General features: G+C 49.8%; 1 protein-coding gene across 1 annotated transcript; it reads left to right on the forward strand.

Moving 5' to 3' along the window:
- Positions 1-499: 499 nt before the first annotated feature.
- Positions 500-5,759, forward strand: CCDC177 (coiled-coil domain containing 177). The gene has a single exon (XM_015630464.3). The coding sequence runs from the start codon at positions 638-640 to the stop codon at positions 2,534-2,536; it is 1,899 nt and encodes a 632-aa protein (XP_015485950.1). The 5' UTR covers positions 500-637; the 3' UTR covers positions 2,537-5,759.
- Positions 5,760-10,118: the final 4,359 nt, after the last annotated feature.

Genomic DNA, 10,118 nt, shown 5'->3' on the forward strand with positions numbered 1-10,118 from the left:
GGGCTCCGTCTTGCGCCGCGGGCGGCGGCCCGGGAGTAGGTGTCGGTCCCGCTGCCAGCCCTGCCTGACACCCCCCAGCACCCCTTTCTCCGTTCACCCGCGGGCACCCCCGTCCGCCACTCCGCCAAGCCCAGCGCACCTAAAGCATCCTCTTTCACAGCCCGGCCACCCTCAGCCCAGACCGCCCTCTCGGCCCAGACACACACACCGTGCGCTCCCAGCACCCCCGTTCCTTGCCGAACGATTCTGCGCCCAGTGCCCAAACCTCCCGGAGCGCTCTGAACGCCCCGCACGTCACCCCGGACACCCCCGTCACCCCAAACGCCCCCGGGCGCACCCCAGGGCGCACAACCCGCCCGTCCTAAAGACGCCCCCACCACCACGCCCCTGTGCCCGACCGCCCAAACACGGCTCCCCGCCCCGGGCCCCCCCGCCCCGGACGCTGCCCCTCCGCGCCCAACACCTGCCGCAGCCTGCCCCCTTCCCGCGGAAGCACAGCCCAGCCCAGGCACCCCCGGTGCACACCCCGCCGCCCCATCCCAGCCGCTTCCCGCCCCTGCCCGGGGACACAAAGGGGTCTGCGCGCCCGCTGCCCGCCCGCTCACCCGCCGCCGCTCTCTGCCCCGCAGGCCGAGCCATGGTGGAGCCGCCGGCCGAGCCTCCCCCGCAGCCCTGCCCGGCACCCGGGGGGGCAGCGGGGGGAGAGCCGGCCCGTCCTGGAGAGCAGTCGCCGCTGCTGCACCTGGACCTGTACAACTTCGACTGCGCGGCGGCGGAGGGCAGCCGGTACGTGCTGACCAGCCCGCGGTCGCTGGAGGCCTGCGCCCGCTGCGCCGTGCGGCCCGTGGAGCTGCTGCCGCGGGCGCTGGGGGACCTGCTGAGAGAGGCGCCCGGGCGCTCCATGCGGGTGGCCGCCGGCCTCTACGAGGCCTACGAGCGGGAGCGCCGCCGCAAGCTGCAGCAGTGCCGGGAGGAGCGGGAGAGGATTATCCGGGAGGAGAAGAGGCGGATCCTCGCGCCCCTCGGCAGCCTGCCGCCTTCGCCCGCCGCCCGCGTCTCCTCCCGGGCTGCGGCCGCAGCTGCCGGAGGGCCCCGGACCCATGGAGGGGGGAAGGCCCGGGCATCGAGGGGTGCCAAAGGCAAGAGCCACTCCCTGGACTCGCTGCAGAAGCGCCGCGAGGGTAGCTGGGGCAAGACCTCCTCTGAGTCGGGGGCTTCCTCGTCCTACAGCGGGGAGAGCCTGCGGGAGCGCGGGGGCAAGGTGTGCGGCCGGGGTCGGGGGGTGGCCGCCGCCAATGGGACTCTGCTGGGGCGCAGCTTCAGCCTGGGCGACCTCAGCCACTCACCACAGACTGCCCAGAGAGTCGAGAGGATCGTCAGGGAGGTGAAGAGGAAGAAGGGTCTCTCAGAGGTGCCAGAGAGAGATAAGAAGATCGCGGCACTGATGATCGCCAAGCACCAGGAGGCCAACCTCCTGCGGGAGCAGCGGCAGGCAGCCCACCTGCAGTGGGACAGCCAGCGGCGCCTGGCTGAGCAGCGGAAGGAGCAGGAGGAGAAGGAGAAGCAGAGGGCCCTCCTGCAGGGACAGCGGATGTGGGAGAGCCAGGTGGAGAAGCGGCGAGGGAGGCTGAACCAGGAGCAGGAGGAAGCCGCCCTGATGAAACAGAGGCAGCTCCTGGTGTGTGAGGAGAGGTGGCGGGAGCAAGCGGAGAAGCAGGAGCGGCTGCGGAGGGAGAGGCTGGAGAGGGCCATCAAGGAGGACAAGCAGAAAAAGCTCCATCAAGAGCTCAACCTGAAGGCGAAGGAAGAGGTCAAGAAGGAGCACCAGGAGCGAGAGGAGCAGCTCCTGCAGGAGAAGCTGTCCACAGCTGCACAGAAGAGGCTGAAGAAGGAGGTGCAGCTGCAGAAGGAAAAGAGACTGTTCAACCAAGCAGAGAAGCTGAAGCATGAGGCCTTGCTGAAGGAACTGGCCAAGCAAGAGGCAGAAGAGAAGGAAATGCTGAAGGCATCCCTGAAGATGAGTTTGACAAAGGCTCAGGAGAACTATGAGCAGCTTGTGGAGAAAAGGAACCAGGAGCTGAGGGAGAAGGCCAGGCGTGAGGACATGCAGATCCAGAGAGCTAAACTGGCAGCAGAGAGGAAGGAAAGAGAGCAGAGGGAGCACTTGGAAGCACTGGCTAGAGAGAGAGAGAGAAAGCTCCAGCATGCTGCCCAGGTGGCTGAAGAGGCTGTCCAAGAAAAAGCCCGCAAAGTGGTCTTGAGCCGTCTGGAAAAGGAAAAAGTGCAGAAGATGAACAAGCAAAAGGTGGAACAGTATGAGGACTTACGGCGCAGGGAAATACTCCTCTCTATAGAGAGGAAGCTGGAGAGAAGTGAGCAGATCTTCAAGGAGAAGAAGACTGTCTTAGAAAATGCCAGGTCTGTTGCTCGAGCATCCTTCCATGTCCGGGAAAAGGTGCGGGAGGAGACGAACACGCGCACCTTTGACAAGATGGCCTTTGAAGCAGAACTGCATGCTCACCTTAGTAAGAAATGAAAGATCTTGTCATGGATGAGTAAGGATGCACCACTGGTTGTCCATCATGATGTGACAGAAAGCTCCTCGGCATGAGCATTGATAAAAGAACGAAAACCAACACCCACTCTAATTTGGTATTTTGGGGGAGCAGGGTACCGCACAAAAATGTGGCAGCTATTTCACATACTGTTTTAAATACGTTTTTCGTTCTGGGTGCGTTTTAAAGACCAATCTCAGTCATCTTTACAGAGAGGGACCAAGTTTTTGTGTCCTCCACCCTGCAAGCACATGAATTTTTTTTGGAGAGAGCTGCAAAGTCTGCTTGAAGCCTCTGAGTTACTGATTGATGGTCTTTACCAGAGGTGACTACAGCTGCACTCTCCAGCTGGAAATGCGAACAGAGGTTGCTGACTTCTAGAGCCTGCTGAATAAGAACCAAAACCACCCAAGCTGATTCTGCCTGGAGTGACGGGTAATTCGGCTTAAGTTACTGGACTGCATTTTCAAAGCTGCTGCACTCCCATGCTGAGCTGAAGGTGAGGAAGGCTGGAGTACAGAATGCCATACACCCTTGGGTGCCCCTTGGCTGCTGCTAGTACCAAGCTAGGGAAAGCACAGATCAAGGCCATGCAAGTAGACATCATGATCAGAGCTGGGCTGAAGCTGTCTGAAAGTGCTCACAAACAAAATTCCATTTATGCTGTTTGTAACTGTTACCCCTCCCAGGTATCCTCAACTCTCCTTCTCCTTTCCAAGTTTCTCTTACAAAACATCTGTAGAATTCCTTCTTTTCTTTTGGAGGATGGAGGAAAGGAGAGAAATTTGTGGACGGTCCACAAACTGACAAGCACCCACACAAGCCACTTGTTCATTAAGATGAAAATGAATGAACCTATGGAATCTGGACTTTGAGGGGACATACAGAGGTCACTTGTAAATGGAAATCACCACCAACAGGAATTCTCAAAATTTAAGAAGACCCTCAGCCACCTTATCTAATTTGCCCTACCTTGAGCAGGAGGTTGGACCAGATGTTCTCCAGAGTTCCCTTCCAACCTTATAGTTCTCATGAGCTGCATACAATGAGACATTCGTCCAGCTCCTATCATCTGCTGAGCAGGGCAGCATTTTTCTGTCCGCTGGTGCTAAGAGTTGTATTCTTATATAGAGCACAAGAAAGAGTAGATGCACAAAATAAGGTACATTACAGATTCTCTTAGAGGAGGATCATGTCTTTTTTATAAGAGTTAACGCTGTTTAGAGGGAACTGAGTCCTTCTACAATTAAATACACAGAAATGTGAAAAGCCTACCTGTGCCCTGCGCACAGCATTCAAGTACAACAGTGTTCTGCTCCAGGTTTCCACGTTTACTCTTTGTTGAATTGGAGTTGCAAGCACACATCCAAAGCAGGCACTTTGGTTTTTTTCTGGCTCTGAGCATCAGCTCTCTGCTCCACCATCCGTGATGCTGTATTGGGTTGCTCTGGTGGTAGCAGCCAGACCTGGAGCACAGAGGAGAAGCAGCAAGAAAAGACAGGGTTTTGTTTCTTTGCAGATGTCTCTGACGTATAACACAGTAGAAGAGACAGCCAGAAGAGGGTTGACATATGGCACAGATATGCAGTCTCGCATGCATAGATTGCTTACCAGAATTTCCCAGGAGGTAACAGCAGATCAGAGCCCTCCTAGAAGGCTTTAAAGAAGATGTTGAATGAACAGTAACAATAGACCAAATGCACCTTGGTGCCCTGCAAGGCCAGAGACATTACACGAACAGTGTTGAAAATTAAGAAGTAGGTATTTTTTTTTATTATTTTTATAGGACTTGGTCTTTGAGACGTAGTACAATTGGTGGTGTTAAGGGCAAGCAGCATGAAAGTAGGAATTAGGGCACCTGAGCAATGTTTGCTCTGTCAGTCGTTGGCTCACTGTGTAATGCCAGGCAAGTCTTCAGAGACTGGACTTGCTCCTATTGGCACAAAGGGAAGTGGAGTTGGGCTCTTGGGGTTGCTGGGACTCAAAGGAAATAGTAAGACTTGGCTTAGCAAAGCACTTCAAAGACTTTGGACAAATGTTGCTTATAAAGCACAAAGTTATATTTATTTATTTATGTATTTATTTATTTGAGTGGTTATTAAAGTAAAACATCCTTTGGTGAAAAGCATTAACACCCAAATCTGGTAGCTGTGGAAAGGACAGCTGAATTACTGTTTCCAGCAGGGAGGCTATCCTCTCACCCTCGTCCTCAAAGCAGCAATTAGAACAGCGAAATGAATCCTGCTCTAACACTGGACAAGATCCTTGAAAAAACACAGACTTCTCCACATGTTGTCTATGCTGCAGTGATCTATGTGTGCCCTTGTAGCTGCAAAGACCTACAAAAGAGATGGCCAGTGGCCCAAATCCAGCCAGTGCAAGACCGCCCTTGCTCCTTGACAGCACTAGAGTTGGGATAAAACCTGCAGTGACTCCAGCACAGCCAATGTTTGATCTGGTTTGTAGCCTTTGGGGCTGCAGAGAAAGCCTGCCAGCATGGATTTAAGGGTTTTTGCTTCCTGTGTCGTTGCACTGTGATTGAAATTCACTGCTTGGTTCATTTAGCAGAGGGAAAATGGGGAGAGCTGGGAAACGGTAGAAGGAAGGCAGATGGTGGTGGGTGAATGAGCAGGCAGCCTCTAGCTGGAGCAGCATGTTTTCCCTAAAGCTCTACTGCAGTGTACCTGAAGACTGTCCAAACCTCCCTGTGACAAGGGCATTTCCAGACGGAGAATACACTGCAGCCCTGGAGACATGTCTTGGCCACTGACTGTAATTACACCTGGGGTCCATCTCTTGCTGCTGACTGAGTTTGACACCTTGGGGCTACAGCTGAACTAATCAACACAAACCTACATGATGGTAATTGGATTGGCAAACTAGTGTTCCTATACTGTGCAGTGTACAGCTCAAGTTTTGAATGTGCAATCTGAGAAAAAAATATTTTTTTTTCAAAAGACATTAAACTGTGTATGGATATTTTTTATTTCTGTAGTGGTTTACGTCCAAAGTCCATGAAATTCAGTGGAGTTTATGAGTTTAAAATTGCAGCATGGAAAATTTAAGTCAGTAGTCTGGGTGGAGGCATGAGAGGTATTTCTTGGTTCTGCTTTTGCTTCTGTTTATTTGGGAAGGAATTCTGCTGGATTTCTGTAGGAACAGAAATTAAACTCTGGGTCACACGTAAAAAGTATGTCCCTTTTAGATGGGGCTTATTTGGTGTTTTTGCTGTTGGTCTGCAGGTTAGGGGAGAACTGAAAATCAAAGCAATCAACATGGAGGAAAAGAACTGACTAAGGAGCAGTTTCTTTTGGCTGAGCTCTGGAGGAATTTTGCAACACAATGGAACACATATTGTATGTTCAGAAACTCTTGTTTATGTGGATTGTCTAGTTTTTAATGGCATCTGCACTGAAACCGGAGCCCTTCAGTGCCAGAGAGAGTTCCAACAGTCTTATCTGCATGCTTCCTCTTCACACAAAATTCATCACTAAAACACTCTCTCTGTCAAGGCTGAATTTGGCAGATACGTATAAAAGCTATTAGGAGGAGCAGCTGCACCACCACTACTTAATATTTTACAAGGTAAATTTTAAGCAAGTTTATACTAAGTTCTTTCACCACATGAATATGAAGGATGTGAGGATTAGATTTCTTACCTTGGTTACACCTACTATTTTCCTCTTAGGATGCATATGGAGCTCCAGACTCATTCTGTGCTAAAATATCTCCTGATGCCAGGGGAATTCTGTTTGCTACACAAATGCTGAATATGCTGTGCTCACAGGTTTGAGAGGGGATTTAGTTTGATTTACATGTCATTATTAAGCCAAGGCTGGAAAGGGAGGTGTGGGAAACAGAATTTGCAATACACAGCCAGGCTTATCATATCCTACCTGAGGACAGCTTCTCATTGCTGCAGTTGTTGCATCAAAGAAAGACTTGCTTTCAGATGTGGGCATTCTTCTGCTGGTAAAGACAAAAATGTAATAGTTGAAATGCTGGTTTTTTGTTTGTTTGTTTGTTTTTTGGGTTTTTTTTGCTTTTTTGGTTTTGTTCTAAAGAAGATTCAGGGAGATGTAAGGATGAGATACAAAGCTAGTTAGATGCCGCAAATTATGGATGGTAACTGTTTCTTCACACACAGTTCTGCTCTGTGGACCTGGGACTGTGCTGCTGTTTAGTGGAGCAGCCACTACATCCAGGAGAGCAGAGGTGCTCTGGGAGGTGCTCTGTGATCTCAGATCACACAGGCCTCCTTCAAAGCAATCAAATGTAAGCTCTAATGCTTTGCTGAGTCAAGCTCCCAGGGAATATAGTTGGTTAGGATTTGATTTAGCCTGCATAGTTGGAAAAGAAGGCTGCTGTAGGCAAAGAAGAGGAAGACACTGGCTTAGCCCAGTCCTTCTGGAAATCAGTCCTGAGATACCTACTTTCCAGCACAGTACAGGGATGCTGTGGGAGCTGACAGAGCCCTAATACAACTGCTTGGGGCAGTACAGCCCCACAAGTCCTTGGCCAGTAAGTAGCACCCACTCTAAAGAGGCACAGTAAGAAAATCATAATGCTTCTGGTTTCTAGGCAGGCAGCAGTTCTGCCCTCCTTTTTGGTGAGATATTCCTAGGTGGTGGTTTGAAGAGAAAACACTTGTAACAAGATAAAAAATTGCAAAACTCTTCCAACACAAGATACCGGGAAACAGATTCTCCTTTCATGGAGAGCATCCGGCACTCTGGGGAGGCCAGTCTTCAGAGCCTTCATAATGGAATATGCCCCACATCCCACATGCCTCTTAACACTAGCATATGAAAAAAAAATTGGTTCTAGGTCTGACTTTGTCCTTAGCCCATTATTTGAGCATGCATCTTTACTGTGAAACATTACCTTGTTATTGTAAGATTTTAATCTGAGGGGAGCCAAGTCTTCCTCTGGTAACTTTGCACACATCTCCTGCATCCCTGCCATTCAGCAAGGAATCCTCTGCATTACAAAACCACTCTGACAGAAAGAATTATCCTGTATTACAAAACCAAACTGCCAGTGCTATTTTGTTCTTATGTGCTTTACACAGCGCTCTGCATCTAATCTCGAGACCTGTCTGTGAGGTAAACTGGTTATTGCCCCCAGCCTAAGTATAAGCAAACTGAAGCAGAAAGAACTGATGTGATTTGCCCTGGGCCATGTTGGCCTCCTCTCACTCACATCCTCCCTAATCCTCATGTAGTCCTCTAATTACCCTCTCCTGGTTGCAGTGGAGGGATATCCCTGTGCCCCTGCTGTGGCAGCTCTCCTGACTCCTGATCTGCAGCTGCTGCTTCATGGAGGATAAAGGTTTTAAGGCACCAGCCACCACCTCTGGCCATTGCCCCCAAACCCTGAAACACTTTTAAATGGGGGGCCTGAAGGTTAAATAAAGCTGCACTGGGAGCCCTGGACAGGGGCAGGGTGAGAGGAAGGTGCATTAGCAGAAATGGGCAGGAGCTACAGATGGAAATGTTAAATGAATGAGTAAACATGGACTGAGTATCCTTATACCATCCTGGCTAGCTAGAATCACTTAGATCTCTATGTATGACAGCATACAATAACACTTCCTTTCAGCACAGGGCCTAAACCTACAGGGCCCAGTTCATCCCATTAGTTACCTCTCTAGGGCCAGCAGTTATTCCAGGAGTGAATACAGTCTAGATATATTAAACTTTTCATTATTTATGTAAATCACAGTGGCTTGGCAGAGCTTACGCTTTCAAGAGCTTGGTGGAAATTTCCTCCTGCCTGAGCAGTACCGAGGCAATGGGATGGGAGGGCCACATATCAGTTGATATTTTTAGACTGGGTGACAAATTTGTCAATACCCTGGTGCTGGACACTGTGTTCCTGGGTGTTTACAAAGCAGTGTCTGCTTAAGCAGCTGAGTGCAGCTGAGGGGAAGAGCAGCTGGCACAGAAGTACCTTGTCAGACACTAAGGTAAACAGTGGGGAGTAAGAGATTTGGCTCTTTGTCTGTTGGGTGCTAGTGGGAATGTTTTGGTTTGTAGGAGAGTGATGGTGATAATTTAGTCTCTCTTTTAATCACCTCCAAAATAAGCTGTGCTATTTTTGACAATTATTTAATGATTTATAAGAGACAGGAAAACAAATGAGGAAGGGAGCACAAAGCACATGTGTTGGTAAAGCTGAAAGCCATTTTTCTTTCCCTCCTGAAAAAAGCCATATTAAGCCAGCAAGTGAAAGTTTTGTTAAATGCCAGGTTGCGTGCAATTTATTAGACCCTGGGAGGGGACCACTCTGTTCACAAGCGTTGCTGCTTACACACCTGTCTCCTCTACATGCTGACAAGACAGGCTTCATGTTTACCTCCCAGCAACAGCTATTTCTGCTGTTTCAAGGAAACAGTGAGGTCCGTGAGCAGGCACTATTTTCACTGTAGAGGGACCACTACACAGCCATCCTGGGTGCACTTGGTCCACACCTGACATGAGCCCTGATGGAAGAGTGGTAGTTTGTTCTCATCAGGGAATTTCAGCAACCCTCATCCAGACATTCTAGGAGCCTCTGCACCATTTTCAGCTTCCACCTCAAGCTGTCAAGCTGTCCTTGTTTCCTAGTTTGATCCTGAGGCTTCTGCTCCCATTGCCTGCAGCTAGATAGCTGGGGAGCTAACCATAGGATGCAGCCAAATCTCCACTTGTCTGCAGAGGCTTCAAGAAAACTAATTTGCTCTGCTCTTCCTTAAACTGGGGCATGTCTGTGCACGAGCAACTATAGGAACTGTCTGAATTTGGGCTTTGGGTGGTGTAGATGGAAAACCTACAGAAAAACTGGGCTGTTGTGGCATAGCAAAGTGATGTTACTGTTTTATTTGTAATTGTCAAACACCAGCTAATTTACTTCCCCTGCACTGCTTTCCCAGTTCCATGAAAGGGCAAGCATTAATAGCCCCAGAGGAAGTGCTCAGCTGTTGCCCTCCCCGCTTAGGCCAGTGCTCAACACTTCTTGCCTGAGAGGGAAGCTTTCCTTTCTGCAATCATCACCACATCATGCACAGGGGCTTTGGGGAAAGGCTGGCATCCAGAGCTACATCCGTTCTATCCCCACTATCACCAGCTTCTCCTTATGACCTGAACTCTACTCTCCTGGTAAATTCATATCTAGCTCATACAGGTCTGCATGACCCATCCTGGCAGGGATTTCAGACATGTTGTAACAGCTATAAGCCATGATGTTGCTTTTTCTGTTATCAGTTTCACCTTCTGTTGCTCAAGAGGAAGTAAAGCCAGGGAGGATTGTTTCAGAAAACCAGAGGTGACCTGTCTGCTCTCAGAAAATGGTAGGCAGGTAGGCAAGCTGAGAGCTTCAGGCCTTTATGCAACATTAGAACACCTTTCATCTTAGGTTAGCTGTAGATATATTCCATATCCCTTTTCATGGTAGCTGTCACTCTAACTTACATCTCATGGGTGCTGTGAGTCCTAATATTTTCCAGACAGAAGGCACTCTGTCTTGTAACAGAAGTTTTCTGTGATTCTTACAATTTCTTAAAAAACCTGCACAATCTGTTTG

The sequence above is a fragment of the Parus major genome, chromosome 5 (assembly GCF_001522545.3).
Source record: "Parus major isolate Abel chromosome 5, Parus_major1.1, whole genome shotgun sequence".
Classification (NCBI taxonomy): Eukaryota; Metazoa; Chordata; class Aves; order Passeriformes; family Paridae; genus Parus; species Parus major.

Coding starts and splice junctions, on each gene's coding strand:
- CCDC177 (XM_015630464.3), top strand. CDS start 638: ATGGTGGAGCCGCCGGCCGAGCCTCCCCCGCAGCCCTGCCCGGCACCC.